This window comes from Lepidochelys kempii, chromosome 6 (assembly GCF_965140285.1).
Source record: "Lepidochelys kempii isolate rLepKem1 chromosome 6, rLepKem1.hap1, whole genome shotgun sequence".
Lineage (NCBI taxonomy): Eukaryota > Metazoa > Chordata > Testudines > Cheloniidae > Lepidochelys > Lepidochelys kempii.
In genome coordinates this window covers 24,048,187-24,068,076 of record NC_136385.1, presented here as the reverse complement: position 1 = coordinate 24,068,076, position 19,890 = coordinate 24,048,187, and the positions used below count along the sequence as shown (strand labels likewise).

The 19,890-nt window shown below is 46.7% G+C and overlaps 1 protein-coding gene across 2 annotated transcripts; it reads left to right on the top strand.

Moving 5' to 3' along the window:
* Positions 1 to 10,133: 10,133 nt before the first annotated feature.
* On the top strand, positions 10,134 to 18,525 carry POLR2L (RNA polymerase II, I and III subunit L). Of its 2 annotated transcripts, none has more exons than XM_073347169.2 (3): positions 10,134 to 10,245; positions 11,852 to 11,959; positions 18,055 to 18,525. In XM_073347169.2, the coding sequence occupies exons 2-3, from the start codon at positions 11,865 to 11,867 to the stop codon at positions 18,161 to 18,163; spliced, it is 204 nt and encodes a 67-aa protein (XP_073203270.1). In that variant the 5' UTR covers positions 10,134 to 10,245; positions 11,852 to 11,864; the 3' UTR covers positions 18,164 to 18,525. The 2 variants fall into 2 exon arrangements, with proteins under 2 accessions (XP_073203270.1, XP_073203269.1); XM_073347168.2 differs by lacking the exon at positions 10,134 to 10,245 and adding an exon at positions 10,521 to 10,606.
* The last annotated feature ends 1,365 nt before the right edge of the window (positions 18,526 to 19,890 follow it).

The window sequence follows — 19,890 nt, the reverse complement described above, 5'->3', positions numbered from 1 at the left end:
AGAACAAACTTTACATCCAGCACAATGTTTTACACAGTATTACGGTGAAATACTGTATATGTATTTGGGATGTGTTGGTGGGACTGTCACACATTTTATTTTCCTAAAAACTGGGGATTTTAAGAAACATCTGTTACTCAACATATATTTGTATATAAAAGGACGTTATGCCGATAATAGAAAGCAACTCTTTGAATCCTTTCCATCGGTCGTCACTAATGAAGTCTATGGGTGCAAAACTGAGTTCATTCCGCCCCCATTAGAAAGCCAATTACACTGGGAAAAAAATGCAATTAGCAAGGTGTAGATTAAACAGCCTGCCACCTGCCTTTAATAGCAGCCCCACTTCAAACAAGTCAAGGTCTCGGCAAAGCTTTCAGAATTGGCAATGGATATTATACGTATTTATTCAGCAGCTGCTCTTCATTGCAACAAATATTACAGGCTTACCAGATAAGGTCAACACATTTTTTAAAAATACACTAAGTATTAAACCCTGCTTTGAAGCTGCAAATGTTGCTTTTAATGAAATCAGCAGTATCAGGCTTTTCTGTATCACTGTGAAATCTGCAGTTACGTTCCCTAGCTTAAAATCATATTTCCCTTCATTTCTACCGGTTCAGCAGCTTCTGAATTTGTTTCACTAAATCCAGGGGCCTGGACAGGTATTAAACAGCACTTGCAGGGCTGATGGAGCTGTTAAACAATGCAATGCATTGAGCAGCCCGGAAGAGTAGACCATTCTTTCATCCTATCATCGTCCCTTTCTTTTGTTCTGACCTTCTGCCACCTCTCCATTGTCGGATGCAAAAGGTACATCAAGTGAGGGCAAAAAGGGCAATTTTCCCACTCAGCCATTGATGTAAAGGGCAGCCAGTGAAGATTTCAGCTCAGCCCCCTTAACCAGAAGAGGGCAGAGTGCTTAGGAGGAGGAAAAAAAATAGTACTCTTACCCCTTTTCGGGGAAGGTACTTACTGTGCAGAAACTCTCCTGGCTCCTTCCAAAGCAATGTTGACTAGTTGCAGAAGAAGTCACATGCAGTGCACTGGACGGAATGCATCCCTGCTTGGATGGAATGTCAGTGAGTGACAGGCACTACTGTGTGGTACAGGAAGACTAGTGGAAACCAAAGGTAAATCCTTTGTAGGGAGAGACTGGTCTACACTGCAAACTTAGGTCGATATAAGCCACTTTAAGTTGATCTAATAATGTAGCTGTCTACACTACCAAGTCCCTTCTATTATTTTTTATATTTAATCTGAACAAAAAAAGTAGGTGTAGTGGGTATTGGTGGCCACTCCAGCTACACAGCGGGTGCTCTCTGAAAAAGACTATTTATGTGCATGGGGATCCTCCACGGAGATCTCTAGGAAGCTTTCATGGAGGTATTCTGCAATCCTTTGCAGAAGATTTCTGGGAAGGGCTGCCTTATTTCGTCCACTAGAGTCCCTCTGTAGCCATCTTTGCCCAGTTCTACATCCTCCTTCCCCAAACATCCTATGAGGCAGGGCGGAGTTCGGTATCCCTTGCACTCAACACCAGGGGACGGTACAAGCACCAGAAGGTGCCCATTCCCACATCTTTGAGTGAGTGTTATTGCAGTGCATCAGTAAGCAAGCTTTATTTGTTTCTCCCCCCGCACACAGTGTTATCTTACTTTTCTTTGCTGTCTCAGTGTGTTTGTGTGCATAGAAAACTTAATGGACTGAGGAGAAAAGGTTTGGTTGGTGGGGGTGGAGTTTACAGGCGGAGAAAATGCAATGGAGGGGACAGTTTGGCAAGGAACACCACAGATAAGTGTCACAATACTCTGGCTCATTGCTGAAACTGGCTTTCAAAGCCTCCGCAGAGCCCCTCAATGTGCTCTTCTTATTGCCTTGATGTCTGGCTGCTCAAAATTGGCTGCCAGACAATCTGCTTCAATCCTCCACCCTAGCAGAAACTTTTCTCCCTTTGCTCACTGATACTATGGAACACAAAGCAGGCAGCAATAACAATGGGGAGAGGATATTGCTTTCACTGAGGTCTAACCTGTACACAAACATCGTCAGCGACCTTTTAAACATCCAAAGGCACATTCCACCACCATTCTGCACTTGCTCAGCCTGTGGTTGAACCAGTCCTTACTGATGTCCAGGCTGCCGTGGTATGACTTTGTGAACCATGAGAGCAAGGGGTCGGCTGGGTCTCCCAGGATCACAATTGGCATTTCAACATCACCAATGGTTATTTTGCAGTCTGGAAAGAAAGTCCCTGCTTGCAGCTTTCTGAACAGACCTGTGTTCCTAAAGATGCACACACCATGCACCCCTTCAGACCATCCCACACTGATGTCGGTGAAACGGCCCCGATGATCCATCAGCGCTTGTAACACCATTGAAAAGTACCCCTTTCAGTTTATTTACTCTTTGGCAAGGTGGTCTGCTGCCAAGATAGGGATATGCCTTCTGTCTATAGCCCCACCGCAGTTAGAGAACCCCATCGTGCCAAAACCATCCACTATGTCCTGCACGTTACGCAGAGTCACTACCCTTCTTAGCAGAAGTCTGTTAATGGCCGTGCAAACTTGGATCACAACAGATCCCATGGTAGATTTGCCCACTCCAAATTGAAGCCCCACTGACCTGTAGCAGTCAGGCGTTGCAAGCTTCTACACAGCTATTGCCACTTGCTTCTCCACTGTCAGAGCAGCTCTCATTTTAGTATTGCTGCGCTTCAGGGCTGGGGAAAGCTCTTCATACAGTTCCTGGAAACTGGCCTTACGCATTCGAAAGTTCTGCAGCCACTGCTCGTCATCCCATAGCTGCATAATGATGCAGTCCCACCAGTCAGTGTTGGTTTCCCAGGCCTAGAAACTGTGCTGAACCATGTCAAGGGGCCGACAACAACTGTGAATTGCTCTGCTCTAGGTCTTCCAGCAGGGCTGCTTGCGTAGCATCATATTGTTCTGTGCGGCAGCTCATGTATCAGCTGCGTAAATACTGCAGGATAAGGCGCAAGTTGTTTGTAATGCTTACAACAACAGTGTACAGCTGACGGGGTCCATGCTTCTTGTGCTATGGCATCTGCACGGGTAACCCAGGCTTATGAAAAAAGACGTGAAAAAGGCTTGGTTTGTTTGTCGTTGATTTCAGGGAGGGAGGTAAGTGCATCATGGGAGGTTAACACCATGTTCCCATAACCACCTGCGCCAATGTTTTGGTCCCATAAGGCATTGCAAGCCAACCCAAAATTCCACTTGGCTATGTGCACTATGGTAATAGCTACCCACAGTGCAGTGCTCCATGCATTAATACAAGCCCTGCTAGTGAGGATGCACTCCACCGACACAATGAGTGTAGTGTGGACATGCAAGATCAACTTGCTTAAATCAGAGGCGGGAGAGTGAAAGAAGAAACCAGCAATTCCTTTTCTCCCCTCAACCACTCTGTCCTCAACTTCTGATCCATAAAATCTTCCCATTCACTCCGATTCCTAAAATTCACACTTTTTTCCTTTATGATTTTTCACTGTCCTTGATTCATTTAAGGGTCAGTAGCGTGGCACTGAGAGGATACCACCAGTGTTTAAGGCATCAGATTGAGATTTCTGATGAACCAACTCTCCCTGAGATGGACCGAGCACCTCAATAAAGATATTTCTTCTCTGAAGGACCAACGGAGAAAGCAGGAAGTGGAGCTGCTGCTTCTAACTAGACAAGGGGCCAAATGTCTACAGGTTTTAAAAAGGATACCGGTCAAGATTAACAGGTCTAAAATTTTACCTCTCTCAAAGGAACACTTACAAAAAAGATTCCTTTTGCCTTTCACCAAACGTGAGTTGTGATGGAGATACAATCAAAGCTTCCCACGCCTGGGCAAATCAGGTCACAACAGGCTGTATTCACCACTGCTCTGCACCTTTTGTGGTCATTTACCCCGAGTTAAATAAATGTAAATTCAGAAATACAACCTCACTGCACAGGTATAAATGTTCACACAACATGCGATGCAGCAGAGAATCAGTTTCTATCTGCAAGAGAGAGCACAATCTCTCTGTCACACACACACCCTCCCTCCCTCCTCAGGGGATTACGAAAAGGAAGCCTCCAGACACACGCCTTCAGTTTCTCAGCTTTACCTGCAGGCGGAGCACACATCTATCAAGCCACCATTCTGCAGTACAAACTACAAAAGGAGAAGGTCACAGGAGACGCAGCCTTTCAACATGGCTAGATGCAGAAAGTCACTTGCCCTCACACATTATAAAAACACTTTGGGGATGGTTCAGCCAGGCAGGTCACTTAATTGGCTGAATATACTTAACCCTCTTACTTGAGAGGCAAAGGTGCCCCAGGGCAACAGAGCGGCTGCTGGAACAACAGACTACAGTATTCCACAGAAAGTACTTTATGCAAAAGAGTAGGAAGGAGCATCTGCCTTTTAAACAAAAATGTACAATATAAATATTCATCGCTATGATTGTTTTATACCCTAAGCCTAGCTGTACTTTGCAGGTCTACATCCATCCCAAGTCCTCAAGATGTGTTCAACCCCTACAGTGTCGGCGCCAAGGTAAGTACAAGTAGCCTTCGAAAGCTACGCCAGCATCAAAGAGAATCTATACGTACCTAATGTCTAGTGCATTAATCGGAGAGTGCGTTATACAGATGGCTGCAATTTCACAACAAAGCAGCACTAATGGCAAAGTTTGCTTTAAGAGATGCCCCTCCAAAAATGTGTTTAGGGGGAGGGTCGTCACACTTTGTTATTCATCATAGTGAAGCAACTTATCGAATCAAACAAAAATAAGAAACTAGTCCACAATCCCCCCACCTGTTCCAATTCCATTAGTTCTAGACCAGGGGCGGGCAAACTTTTTGGCCTGAGGGCCACATCAGGTTTTGGAAATTGTATGGAGGTCCGGTTAGGCCAAACAGCCAGGCGTGGCATGGCCTGGCCCCCGATCCCCCTGACGCCTCCCCCCCCAGGACTCCTGCCCCATCCACCCCCCCCCACTCTCTGTCCCCTGACCGCCCCCGGAACCCCCACCCCTGACTGCCCCCCGCCGCCCCATCCAACCCCCTCTCCTTTCTGACTGCCCCCAGGGACCCCTGCCCCATTCAACCCCCCCCCTTCTCCCAGTCCCCTGAATACCCCCCCAGAACCCTCGCCCCTGACTGCCCCCATTCAATCCCCCTGTTCCCCTCCCTCTGACTGCCCCAACCCAACCCAACTGGAGTGAGCCACGCACCGTGCAGCACCGAGCACCGGGTCAGGCCACGGCTCTGCACCTGCGCTGCCCCAGGAGCTCGCAGCCCCACTGCCCAGAGCATTGCGCCGGCGGCGCAGTGAGCTGAGGCTGCGGGGGAGGGGGAAAAGCAGGGGAGGGGCCGGGGCAAGCCTCCCAGGCCAGAAGCTCAGGAGCCGGACAGGAGGGTCCAGTGGGCCGGATGTGGCCCACGGGCCGTAGTTTCCCCACCTCTGTTCTAGACGACCCTCTTATGCTCATTGTTGAGGAGCACTCTGATAGGGTCATTAGCTGTGAGCCATATGAAGCATTCTGCAACCTCTAATAACTGTTCAAAGACACAAAGATCGGGGGCTGCCACTTACTGAAAGTGGTGGAAGGCCTGGGGAATGGTATAGTGTGAAAACTTCTTGGCGTGTGAGATATAACTACACACTTCTAGGGGCATAGAGAACTCCAATACTTGCAAAAGGAGATATTTTACAAGTAGGACCCAATTCAATTTAGTGCCAAAGAGCATGGGTTGGTATTAGAACGTATAAAATATTTAAGTGTAGAGGAGCTGGAAGCTGGAAATCCCATGGGATGCAGCTATCCACCCAATGAAGTAGCAAGGAATCACCCTAATAAGAATGTGCCAAGGTTCATAAATTACTAACTCTGCTTCTTAAAACACACAAATGGTTTAAACTGCCCATTGTGGCTTGGCAGGAAAATACGCTCAGAACAACAGGATACACAACAGGCAGCATAAAATGTTCTCAGATGTAACAATCTCTGCAGTTCCCAGAACATAACAATCCTTAAATTTCACAGGATCAAAAAAGGACATAAAATCTATTAGACCATTAAGCCACTCACCCAGCCAGGGTAGGTTGTGTACACAGGACAGATCAGATGTTAAAATTAATACCATGTCTAAAGCATAGTAATGTATTCTTGATGAAGATACAAATGAAGAAATGTCTGAGAATTTAGGTCTGAAAGTTGCTGTCAGGTTAAAATTCAGTTTTGTCTTCCTTAAAATTAATAAACACATTTCCACAACTTAACAGCAAAGCCCTGATCTACCTGTAGGGTTACCTCTCTGTCACGAACCCCCAGCTACAGCACCTCCCTTTCTCACTCTCACTTCCTACTTTCTGCCTGCAAATACAAACACTTCACTTCGCAGTTCAGGACTGGGGCTCTACAGAAATTCTGTCGCTGAACAGGTATCAAATCACAATCTCGAAGTTCACCAAAAAAAAAAAAAAAATCAAAGGAGAAAAATAAATAATGAACACGCTCACAGTTCTCATTGGCCTCAGAATCTACAACTCACAGCAGTTCATCTGCCATTGATGCCAAGTCAATTCATTCTGTTCACAGCTAAAGATAATTATTGTTCCTGGGACAGCAAAAATCATAGTCGTTTCGTTGGTGCTTAGAATTGTTTATAAGTGGTTTTATAATCCCAAACCTCATTTGTTATAATGGAAGTATTTGCTCTTCTACAGTTCAAACTGGGTCTGGAGTTTCTGCGCATTGGGTCAATAATCTGTGTTTTCAAAATAAGAGTCATGTAAGATGTATTAACATAAGCTGTGCATTAAGACAATTATTTATATGCCGGGCAGTAATGGCTCCACGCTTTCCTTTGTGTAAGGGGACTGTTGCCCCCTTACTAACGTTCAGTGGGAGTGTTTTAGTTGCTAGCTCCCAGTACTCAAAGGGGAAGCGTTGATGGGAAATCAGGACCCTGAGACTGATAGTCCCCAGGAACAATGGGGAGAGGCCAATGCTCCAGGTCAGCCTGAATGACAGGGCGGACAGGCTCATCAGGGAGTTAGGAGGCCAGGGATGTCCTCCGTGTGAGCTGGAATCGCCTGGGTCAGACAAAGTGGGCAGCAGCCTGCAGAGCAGACCTGTCCTGGGAGCAGAGCTGTAGCAACCAGAGGCAGAGGGGCCAAAGAGGCAGCCCAGGGAGCTGGAGGCAAAGCAGCAGCAGCGCTGAGACAAAGTGGTGGAGCTGGGGCTGGAGCAGTCCGGAGCTGGGTGCGGTGAGCTGGGGAGAGCGAGGGGGATCCTGGGCAGCGGGCCCAGTACAGGGAGACACCTCAGCCAAGAGGCTCTGCAGGCCAGACATGGATCGTAACCCGGACAGGGCAGGGGCGACACTGGGAAGAAGGGTCCTACCACTTAGAGTCTGAGAGCGTGTGGCCACTACCAGAGCAAGTGTCCAACCCACAGCATCCCTGAAGCACAGCCAGGGCCGGAGAAGGAGGCCTGGGACTTACAAGGAACAGACTGTCAATGGCCCTGACGTTCCAGAGACACTGTTTGTGGTGGTCCCTGCCACAGAGCGGGTTGATGTGTTTCCTTTAACCTTTCCCATTTTTCCTTATTGTTTTTAAAATTAATTGTTGATTAAATAACTTGCATTTGCTTTAAATTGTATGTAATGGTCAGTGGGTCAGAGAAGTGCCCAGTGCAGAGAGAGTACCCCGGAGTGGGGACACCCTAGCCCCTGTCCTAGGTGACCACAGCAGGGTTGGGGGTCGAGCCCCCCAGGAATCCTGGGCCCAGCCTTGTTGGGGTCACGAGGACTCTGCCAGACAGGAGAGTGGAAGGGGAGTCCTTAAGGGCAGGGAGGCCACTGGGTAAAGGAAGTAGGAGTGAGGACTCAGATCCTTTTGCTAGCCCACTTGGCCCACTTCACCGAGGTAGTGCAGAAGCCAGGAAAGTTCCCCACAATAGCGGGACTATTCCCCTGCTTACAATTGTATCAAATCTCAGATACTTCAGAAAATTACCACTTTAAATAAAGAAAATTAGCATAATGTTAATGTTGTAACAAGTGAACAATAAGAATTGTCCAGAGTCAGACTGATTCTCTATCCTACGATCCTCACCCCCCAAAACAACTAGATGTGCCCCCAAAGCTGGTAGCAGCCACACCTGTTTACATTTTTTAAGCACATACACTTCCTCACATCTTTAACTTAGTCTAATGAAATACCTCTAACAACAACAAAACAATTTAAGATGCATATTTACACATTACCAAAATTCTCTTAGTTTTTGGGGTACGCAATGAGATCATTTGTCACCTTGTTTACAGCAACCCCTCAACTCCTTCTCAGTGGGGCATGACCCTTTCTTTCCCTGCCCTTCTCCCTAGATATTGCAACGCCTTTCTAACAGTGCATGATGGAGCTCTACTGCCTTGGCACAAAGGAAATGAGCCAACACTGGTGAGTAGTGCCAATGTTAAATTGGAACATTCTTGCTTTGGCCACACATTGTCTTTTAAATTTACATTAACAACATGAGTCACATTAACATCTGTCCCTTACAAGGCCATTTTCAAGTTTAATTTGGCTCTAGTTTAGATTATGTAAAAATAAACTCTCTTACCAATCTAAAATAATTAGAACTCCCCCCATTTTGTTTTAATTTCAATGAAATCAGTTGTTTTAAACCAGTGAACATGCCCCTGCTGTATGAGAAATTCACCACTGAGACCAGGGAAGTGAAACTGACAATAAACAAAAGTAAAACAAACCACAGTGATTTTCTTCACACAAGTGGAGAGAAGTGTAAAAACTAAACAAAGAATGACAAGTAACTTGGATTTTTTTAAATGATTTCTCTTTTAAAACTTGTATGTGCTATTAGTCACAGATAAATATATTTGCTTGCAAACAATAATTGATGTCTGTTTTTAAATTGGCAGAGTATGTGACCTTTTTTGTGCAAATACCTCCACAATTGTTTGCAGGCAACCAAATTCAGAAACTTCACATTTAATAGAAAAATTATTAAAATACATAGCAGTACATCCGAATTCCCTTCCTGCAAAGGTATGGTGCCTTGGGGCGCACCTCCATTGACCTTTGAGATGGTTACTTCAGCGTGAGAGATTTGTATTGGTACAGAGTAAGTTTTTTGTACGACATCAAGTATCAGCTCTCTCAAGTCTCACTCACTTGGATAGAGACTCCCTCCCTTTCGAATCAAAAGCACTATATTAATCAAGTATTAGACAGCACCGTGAAATCAGATCGGATTAATTTCCAAGGGCAGTTTTTGTGTGGGTATTTTTTAAGTCTCTCCACGTTCGGATACGGGATTTTGCACTCTGGGGTGTTTGTTTGTTTGTTTGTTTGCTTGCTTGTTTCTAAATCTCAGCTGGCCATTACGGCTTCCAAGCAGCCTTGGGGGCATGTCCTTGCAAACCACTACGGAGATCTAGGGGCATTTCTTGCATTGCAAAAAAGGAATCCACAACTAGCGGTGCCCAGAACAGAAACCACCCGTGCCCTGCCCTACCTCACCCCCCTCCCCGCCAAACAACAGTAGGTGGTGAATGCCCTCAAGCAACCGAGAGAAGCCCCTCTTCAGCTCTGCCTCTCCCCCCTGCTCCCCCCGCAGCAAGCACAACTTGTTGGTGCTGAGCTGCAGCCACCAGTTGCACTTTCCACTCATGCACAAACCCAAGCACTAACTGGCGTGGGAGATGAGGGGGGGGAGGGAGTGAAATCGGACTTCTTTTAAATCCCGTTAGTAAAGCCCAAGCAACAAGTGTCTGCAGAGAGCGCCTGGGAATCATTAGGAGTGAAGAGAGGTACCTGACACTGCACCGCCACTGCAGCTGCCTCCAGCCTCTGAGCTCTGCTGCTCCAGCTGCTGCTGCTGGGCGCTCTACGCTCCCAGAGCACCAGCTGTCACTCAGCGCACGCGAATCGCGAACCCACCCTGAACGAGGCCTTCTTGAGCCAACCGAGACGCCGTCGGTTTGGGATGTACCATCCTGAAGCCGGGGGTGGGGCTGAATTATTTATTTCCCCGCGCGCGCGCTAGGCCGTAAATTGCTATTATCACCGGTTGCATTGCGCCTTGTGTCTGCTCCCCTCCCCCCCCGCCAAATCAGGTATAGTGGTATCACCCACGGAGAGGGGCAACTGCCGTTGGAGCAGCGGTAGCGGCGCGTGGGGGGTGAAGCTACCGGGCGCGGTGCAGGCCCTGCTGAGGTAACGGGAACCAGTGACTCGGGCGGCAGGGGGGGCTGTGGGCGAGTGAGAGCCCCAACGGGCCCCTGCCCCGACCCGACCCGGGTCCCTCTTTCAGTCACCGCCGCCTTCCCAGCAGCGGTTCCCCTGCTCGGAGCCCCCGCCTCTTCCTTGGAGACACCCACCGGGGTCTCTCCCCGCCCCGGCGTCGCGCGACCCGTAGCCGCCCCCCCCCCGGCTTCCCGCGCGCAGTTCGCCCAGTGCTTGGCCAGGGAGCCCCGAGTGCCCCCCTCCCCCCCCCCCGCCTGCAGCGAGCGCGCCCGGCGCGCGCCGTCCCAGCAGGCAGGGCGGGGAGCCGGTCCTGGGCCAGCGCATCCGCGTGGTGAGTGTGAGGCGGGGCCCGGCCCCCGTGCGCGGCCGGGGAGGGGGCCCAGGCGCTGTCCCGAAGCGGCGCGGAGCTGAAGGGCCCGGGGGTCCCGCGGAATCCGAGAAGATCAGGGTTGGGAGCGACCCTCCGAGTGCAACCCCTCCGCTCAAAGCGGGAGCAGCCCCACCTAAATCATTCGAGCTAAGCCGGGCCCTAAAAACCTCTCAGGATGGAGATTCCCCCACCTCCCTAGGTAACCCATGCCTGGGCTTCACCCCCCGCCCAGTGAAATAGCGTCTCCCCCCGTCGCTGCAGCCCGGGCCCCCACAGTGAACCACCTTGTCTCTGAACAAACCAGCCCCCCAGCAGCTGCCTCCCGCCCTTGGGTCTAACACGGCTGCAGCGCCGAGCTGCTGTTCGGTGGCACTTGATCCACTCAGCTGCTGCGCCTGCGCCCCCCCCCCTTTTTTTTTTTTAATTTCTAATCCAAGGTATGTCGAGCAAGGCTCCCTAGCTGCCACCGGTGTAAACTGCTCAAACGAGTACGGCTGTGTCTACAATGCCACTTTCAGCGCTAAAACTTTAGCCGTTCAGGGGTGTGAAAAAACACACCCCTGAGCAACAAAGGTCTTAGTGCTGAAAAGCGGCAGTAAAGACAGCGCTTTATCCTGGCGATAAAACTACCACTGCTCGTTAGGGGTGGGGCGGTTTTATCACCGGGAGAGCTCTCCCGCAGCGATAAAGCACGTCTACACTGCCCACGTCACAGCGCTTCAGTGGCCGCGCTGTAACGTGGGTAGCATAGACATACCCTACGCTGCCCATGTCACAGCATTGCTATGGCCACACTGTAACATGGGCATTGTAGATGTACCCTAAAGGGCCCCACACAGGCTCTTTAGGCGCCCCACAGTGTCTCCTACATGGCTCTTTTTAGCAAGTTTACCATCCCGCTGCCAGAGCCTTTCCTCTCCTGCAATAGGAATATGTTCCAGCAGCAGGGAAGCTGCCAGAGCCTTTCACTGCGCTGTGTACGTACGTACATACATACATAACACAAAAAGAAAGGGAGTACTTGTGGCACCTTAGAGATTAACCAATTTATTTGAGCATAAGCTTTCGTGAGCTACAGCTCACTTCATCGGATCCCTTTTGCCCTATGTGAAGAACTTCCCATTGTGATATTTTATAGATGCATCAAATGCATTCCGACATGTAAACGCAAGCAGCAAGCACGTTATTTGGTTAATGTTTTGACAGTTACTGCAAGAAAATGATTATCCCAGTCAGATGCTTCACCTGCGGCAAAATAGTTGGAAATAAGTGGGAGGCATATCTTGGCCTTCTGCAAGCAGAGTACACAGAAGGGTAAGTATTTCTTTATGCTCCTTGGCCCTGATCTTGCAAAGACTTAGCCAGACCTGGTCTATGCTACAGAGGTAGATTGATGTAAGACATCTTACATTGACCTAACTCTGTCTTTGTCTACACTACAATGGTGCTCCCGCGGATGTAAATTGCCCACTACATCGACTTAATAACGCCACCTTCATGAGAGATGTAGTGCTTAGGTCAATGAAGTTAGGGTAGCCCAGTGTCTATATAGACACTGGAGACCCGGCCCCATCACAGACAGTCGGCCACCAGGTTCACAGCTCTTCCCGTGCCCCCAGCACTGTCAGCAGGGCATTGGACTCAATGGGAGCTGGAGAAGAAATGTGAAATAGCAGCCATGAAACTGATAAAAATGTCAGTTCGCTTCTGGTAAGCTCCCTGCTGTGAAATTGATCCCCACCCTGGACACACAATGCCCCTTGCTCCAGCTGTCAGTGCCCCACAATGCCCCACTGCAGTCGGAGTAAGCGCTCCCGGTGAGGATGTGCACCACTGGCAGAAGGAGGGTAGCGTGGACACCAAGAGCCGATTTAATTGCTGCGGTGGCTGTAGGTTGTCCTAATTTTGTAGTGTAGACAGGTCCTCTGTGTTCATGCTTTGACTTCGCTGGGGCAGTGCCTTAAGTATGTGCGTAAATATTCACAGGCCCTCGTTTGCCACTTGACTGCTTTCGCTGCCTGTTAAGTTTCCCGCAGGGGTATAGGAGTTTTCACCAGCCCTACCCCCTACGTCTTGTCTGTAAACTGAGCAAGGGCACCCACCACTTGATTTTTCAGGGGTACTGGGCATTCACATCTCTTATTGAAGCCAGTAAGTGTTCAGCAACTTAGAAAAACTACCCTTTCTGTCCAGCGCTTTTTCTAATAGCTGAAGGGGGGAGACTTCACCACAAAGCCTGCACCACTGTTCCTTCAGCTATAGAGGCAGAAAAAAGCCGTTATATCACCTCGCCAAAGGGATGATCGGAGGCTTGAGTAAAGACCCAAACAATCTCAGGCTGTCTGACGTAAGTTATGCCAACATAAGCTGTAGTGTATTCAGGGTGTGAATAAACCAACCCCCGAGCGACATAAATTATACCGACATAAGCATTGGTGTGGACAGCGCTATGTCAGCGGGAGAGCTTCTCCTGCCGACACAGCTACTGCCACTCACTGGGGTAGGAGTAGTTAAGCCACTGGAAGAGCTCTCTCTCATTGGCGTAGAGCGGCTACATTTACAGCCACTAGCGCCCCTGTGTACTTGCTAGTGTAGCCATGCCCTTAGATGAACACTGTAGGGGTGAAAAATAAACTGAATTCAACTTTGCCAGCAGTTTGTTACATCAGGACTGCAACTGGAAAATACATGAAAGAGGAGGGGATTATAAGTGGAGGCCAAGATTGTCAAAAGTAGCTAGTAATTTTGGGTACCTACCCACTTGAGCTGTGTGCCAGAGCACGTAATTTCTGAAAGTCAAGTCCCTTTTAAGGTGTCTCAGGTTGGGCACCCAAATTTGCTAGTCATCTAGGAGAGATGACTGAGGGGTTTTTGGGAGTATGTTCTATCCTTCAGATGAAATGATTAATCACATAATTGTCCCTCAATATTTGGTTGATAACCAAAACACTACTCCACATTTAGCATAGTCTACTTGGAGCTGCCCAAGAACTAGAATTATCCTGTAACTTGGAAATTTCTCTCAAGTCACACTATAAATCTCAGTTATGCACCAGACAGATCCTAAGTGTCTGCTTGAACATTAGGAAGCATAACACTGTGCGTTGAAATAAGCTTTCCTTTCATAAGTCATTTAAAAGTAAATCACAAAATCATTTGTAATTTTTTTACCAACTGTTATGTACAATTGGCAGATCAGAAAAAAATAATGTATTGTGCATTTGACAATTCATTATGTATTGCTACTTCCAGTGTTTATTCTGCAGTCAGTTTCCCTTTAAGGCAATTTATAACAAATCCAGCTTTCTATGAGGTTTGGGGCTTAAGACTCCCAGCTTTACCAGACAGACTATGAAGCCGAGATTAGTTTTAAAAAAAACAAAACTAAAATCTTCCCTTGCCTAGCTTTAAACACACGGGGATTCATAATCCACCCCTTTATTCTCTTCAGAGCTTTTTGCCAAGGTTGTAGAAAAGACTTATCTCACAACTGAGATTTTATTTCTCATTTGTCAGTTGTGTTAGATGAATGTGCAGTGAGACCCAGTCACTACTTTTCCTAAATCCCATTGCTGTCCTGGAGTGCGTACTTGTAAGTGCCCTTCCAGAAAGATCACACCAATGGATGTTGTTGAGCTCAGATACTGCAGGTCCAAGAAGGAAATTATGGCAATTTGTGCTGTAGCTTCATCATATAGAGTTAATTATAGCTTATAGTAACAATACAGAGCAGGGTTCTAAGAATTTTTTTTGTAATGCTCATTTTAATAGCTATTTATCATGGCTGTTTTCAGTGGCAGCTTGCTAACGACCATTCAGTTCCTAGATAGGGTATTTGTTTTTTCAGTCTTTAGTTTAAGTAACTCTACTTAGAGGAATGCCAAAGCCATGAACTATTTGTGGCAGAAATGTACATTTGAGACTTGATAAGATTGTTTTGACATATTGTGGACCTGGTTCTGAGCTCACTAGTGTAAATCGGGAGCAATTCAACTTTGTGAAGTTACACCATTGTAATATCAGAAGCAAGGCTTCTGGCACTAAAACTTGGGCTACAGCTACACAAGAGAGCTTACAGTGGCACAGCTGCACTGATGCAACTTAACTACTCCAGCCCTCATGAGTGGTGGTAGCAGCTTTCTTGCTGCCATAGTGCTTTCCACACCGGCACTTATGTCACTCAGGGGAGTGGTTTATTCACACCCCTGAGCAACATAAGTTATGCTGACATAAGCTGTAGCATAAACATAGCTTTAGAGTTACAAAGAAGCTCAAATGATAAATGCAGCCTGAAATAGAGCATGCCCTAGGCGCGCACATTGATTTTTTTTTTGTACCATTTCGGTGTATGGATTCCTGTATCCCCTAAGGTGAGGAGAGTTTCTGCAAGCTCTTCTCTACTGTGCCATGAGCAATGAAACTGCATACAATTTTAGGTAATGGTGTGCAGCCTTCTGACAATCGTCTGGGCAGATAAATGTCAGATGCAACGGAAATCACTTATTGTAACTTAAGAAATGAGTGAGGAAAATGGAACAATGTGTAGTGCAGGGGTGGGCAAACTACAGCCCGGGGGCCACATCCAATCCTCCAACTTGTTTAATCTGGTCCTCGAGCTCCCGCTGGGGAGTGGGGTCTGGGGCTTGCCCTACTCCTACGCTCCAGCTGGGGCAGCGGGGTTGGAGGCCGCTCTGAGCGCATGTGCCGAGGCTCCCGGAAGCAGCAGCATGTCCTCCCTCCAGCTCCTATGTTTAGGGGTAGCCAGGGGGCTCCGCGTGCTGCCTCGCCCCAAGTGCCACCCCCACGGCTCCCATTGGCCAGGAACTTCAGCTAATGGGAGCTGCAGGGGCGACGCCTGCAGATGGGGCAGCGTGCAGAACCACCTGGCCACACCTCTGCATAGGAGCCGGAGAGTGGACATGCTGCTGCTTCCAAGAGCTGCTTGAGGTAAGTGCCACCCGGAGCCTGTACCCCTGACCCCCTCCCATGCCCCAACTCCCTGCCCCAGTCCTGATCCCTCTTCTGCACTCCAACCCCCTGCCCCAGCCTGGAGCCCCCTCCCACATCCTGAACTCCTCATTTCTGGCCCAACCCCAGAGCCCACACCCCCAGCCAGAGGCCTCACCCCCTCCTGCACCCCAACCCCAATTTCGTGAGCATTCATGGCCCACCATACAATTTCCATACCCTTTGGCCAAAAAGTTTGCCCACCCCTGGTGTAGTGGCAGAAACTGCGGTGTCTCACTAAAAAAATGTTTTCCTTCCTTGTAAGCACAGGTTTGTGGAAGGTTGAAGAAGAGAGGGAAACATCTAAGGAACTGGTGCTTCTGAGTACTGATTTAGCTGAAACTATACAGTGTATACTATTTCTAAACTTGTAGCTCATTCTTGTATTCTGCAGCTCTGACTGTCAGAACAGTATGACTTGAGAGGTCAGAATTTTCCAAAGTAACTGTTACTTGTCAGACTTAAACTCTTCCCATTTGAAAAGTGTTCTGCTTTGTAAAAGTATGAAGATGCAGTGTGATGCGTTAGTCATAAAAACCACACTTCCTGTGCCCTTATCACAAAAATATGCATTTACTATAACAACTGTCTCATGTACTACTTGAAGAGTAACTTCTGCACATACTTGTTTTGCACTGGAAAACATACTTGCTGTTGAAGCCCCCCTCTTTAAAACCTTAAAATAAATTGAATAAAGTACTAGCAAAAACTGTAGGAGCAATCCTAAGCCAACAGGTGGAAGGACTAGCTGACTTAATTTCTGGAACTTATTATTCTGAGAACATTGTTTAGTCCTTATCACATCCACCCAAACAGTTGACCAAGATCCAGTTAATGTAAAAGCTTCCTGGACTTTGTTCAGTGATTACAAAGAGTTCATGAACAGCAGCTCTTCCCATTCAATCCCATATACAGTGTCACAGTTTTGTTTTAAGTTCATTTTGGGAATCAAATACTGGATTATTACAGCACTGAATAATGCAAGTCTAAAGATTACTAGGATTCAGTCCATATATTTTGAGGATAAACCAGTTTTGAAGAAAACTGAACTACATTTATTTATAATCCATGGGTTGGGGCTACAATGTTCAGATGCTACTCTACATCCACTGGGAGATGTGTACAGTGAGTGAGGGTAGAATATGGTTCAGGTAGTGACCAAACTTGTAATTACATTTAGCATCACTTAAGAGTAGGTAAAAGGTGGAAAATAATACAGGGCACTTTTAAGTGTGTGTATTGTTTGAGCCATTTGCCTTATTACCCAATTCACACATGCAATTGCATATGCTTAAATTATTAGAAAATCTGGTTCAACTAAAGCATCCCATTTATGAACAGAGGTAGTTCACATTTGTGACCCATTAAAAGATAGCTTCAGACTTGTCTATGCTTCTTTTCAGGTAACTTTTGGCCTTCATCTTTGCAATAGGAGTGCCTCATATTTTAATGTATTGACCCTTAAACATCTCAGAGGTGGGCAAGCATTATTCCCAGTTTTACAGATAGGAAACTGGCAGATTCTTTGAGCTGGAAAACTAATCTACATCTTTCAAGTGCCTTAACCACACACTTGTCCTTTCTTCCACTGTAACAGTAGCAGGGTTCCTAGTTAGTATAGATGTGACCAGACTATATCCAAGTAACTGGCTTAAAATCCTGGACAGTTTGACTTATCACAGTAGTGGGGATGCTGTTACAGTACAAGGTTCAAAACAGCATCCTGTTACCAGGCTGTCATCTCTGGTCATCCGGATTTTTAAACCGGAGTAGGTCCCCCTCTATGGTACCAGTTGCAACAATGGTGAAACCAAGTCCCCTTTCTCAGTTATAATAATGTAAATGGGGCCTAAACAGGCTGCATGGGCTTAGTTAAAAGTCATGTTCACAACCATGAAGTCTAAAAACAGGTTTCCTAGCTGGATAAACTTGCATTCAGCTTACTTGTCATGGGTTGAGTTTGACATTGTCTTTCATAGTGGAGAGAATCCTTCGGAACTATACATAGAGCTTTTGGATTTCCAAAAGCAGTTAATTGTGTCCTATGGGAATTAGGCAGAGTCAGATTTACCACCTGTAAGAACAAGGTGGAAATATCAATGTCAGTTTGATTCTGTATTTAACTTTAGTTCCACAGAAAGAGTGGGACCCCCTTGTTGATTTAATCTGACAGGAAGAGCAGGCTTCAGCTACATATCCTGCTCAGCAACAACACTGGAAAAGAACATTAACAGAAATAAAGATACCCATCCAGGACCGAGCAGGGGTTCTTAAAAGCTGCCGACTACCCCTATATTTCTCTTGTCACTCTAGTTTAAAGTCTCAAGTATGTTGCTTACGACCATTTTCAATGCTACTGTTCTAAGGAATGCTTTTTCACTGTGTCATTTGTTCATTGTCAGGGATGCCCTGGACGCCCTAGGATTGAAGAGATACTGTTGCCGTCGCATGCTGCTAGCCCATGTGGATCTGATTGAGAAGCTCTTGAATTATGCCCCTCTGGAGAAATAAGCAGTGGGTGGAAGGTTTCATACTGCAGCCATATGGGCCAAAAAGGCACCACTAGCAAGCCTCCAACTGTACTGTTCAGGAGTTAGACAGATGCAAGCCATTCATACACCAGCCAATGAAGGATTTCACTTTCCAGCCACAGTACTGCCCCAGCCACTGATCTCTTCCAAGGAAGCATTTGAAAGATGAAATCCACTTACAGTCCAGTATTGGAATTTAATTAAAATGCGGACGGAAGATTTTTTTGCAGCAGCCTGACAGTCAAGTAGGCAGTTTTCCTTCCCTCTTTTCTTTCCTTCAGTACTTTTAAGAAATTTTCACCCAGTAACAGTATTTAATAAAGTTTTTTTTTATGAAATGTAGCCAAGTTGTTTCATGATTATTACAGATTTGTATTGTCCCCTTTCTCTCCCCAGTCCAATTTCAGTTGCTGGATAGGGTTTTAGTGTCCACTAAACTTGAAATTCCTTATTCCTGGTGTTAAAGTTAAAAGACCAGTCAATACTGAAAAGAAATTGTTCCTTCTCTTGAACAGTTGTCTACACTAGTGTACAGGGAAGAGGCTGGGTCTGAAGTTCTGAGTTCCAACATAGTATCTACTTTCCTTACTATGTAAGAAGAGAGGTCATTTTGTAAGAGCAGATATTCCTCTTCATGGTCAGTGATAGTAGGGGGTATTTCCTACCTCAGGGAATGAAGCAGATGACTTTTGCTAGAACTTAGTTTAGAACATTGACTGTGGAAAAAGCAAAGGGAGCAGCGATTATAGCCCTGGTCCTGTACACACTTACATGCTTAACTTGTGAGCTGTCCCTCTAAAGCCAATTAACAATTTAAGTGAAGTTGAGCATGCATGTTAGTATTGGCAGGACAGAGGTCTATAGCCTTGATCCTGCAAGATGCTGAGCACCCTCCACCTGATTCAGCAAAGCACATAGTCAGGCGCTCAACTTAAGAGTACGTGAGCAGTTCTATTGAAGTCAATGGGACTATTCACATCTTAATGTAACATATGTACTTAACTGCTTTCCTGGCTCAGAGCCAGAATATTCAACAGCTTGCAGGACTGAACACTAGGTCCTCAGCAGTTACTCTCACATAAATCTTGGCTATTAGAGTGTGTGTTAGGTAAGACTCTTTCCACCACAAGTCTGGAGGATAGTCACCCCTTAACTTCTGGGTGCTGTTAGAAGAGACATCAATTTAGTCTTATAGCTAAAGGAAGGACTATACTTCTCTCACTGCACCTTTCCCAACATGTGGTACCTGTATCTCTACTGGCTGAAAGAGTTAGTTTCCACATGCAATTCCCCTCCTCACCACCCACAAAGAGTAAGAGGCACAGGTCCTGCACTGTGTACATGCCCAGAACTCTCCCCTTGAGAATGCAGCTTCAGCCTACATGCAAATTTTAGACATAATTCGTAGCCACAGTGTTGCTAGAAGATAAACTGGAGCAGATTATACAATAATTCTCTAATTTGGAGACCATATTCCTTGGCAACATTCACTTTCTTGGCACATAGAGCTCAGCTGCTGAGCAAGTAGTAACTGGATTTTTTTCCCCATAAAGAAAACTGCAAAGTTGGGTTAAACAAAATCTGGTTTCTAGATGAGTGCTGTTTAATAACTAGGACTATTACTGGGCACAACTGCTTCTCTATACAGTGGTCCAGTTTTGCCACAGTACCTTTCATTGGGCTTTAACAATTTTCTATAAAAAAGTT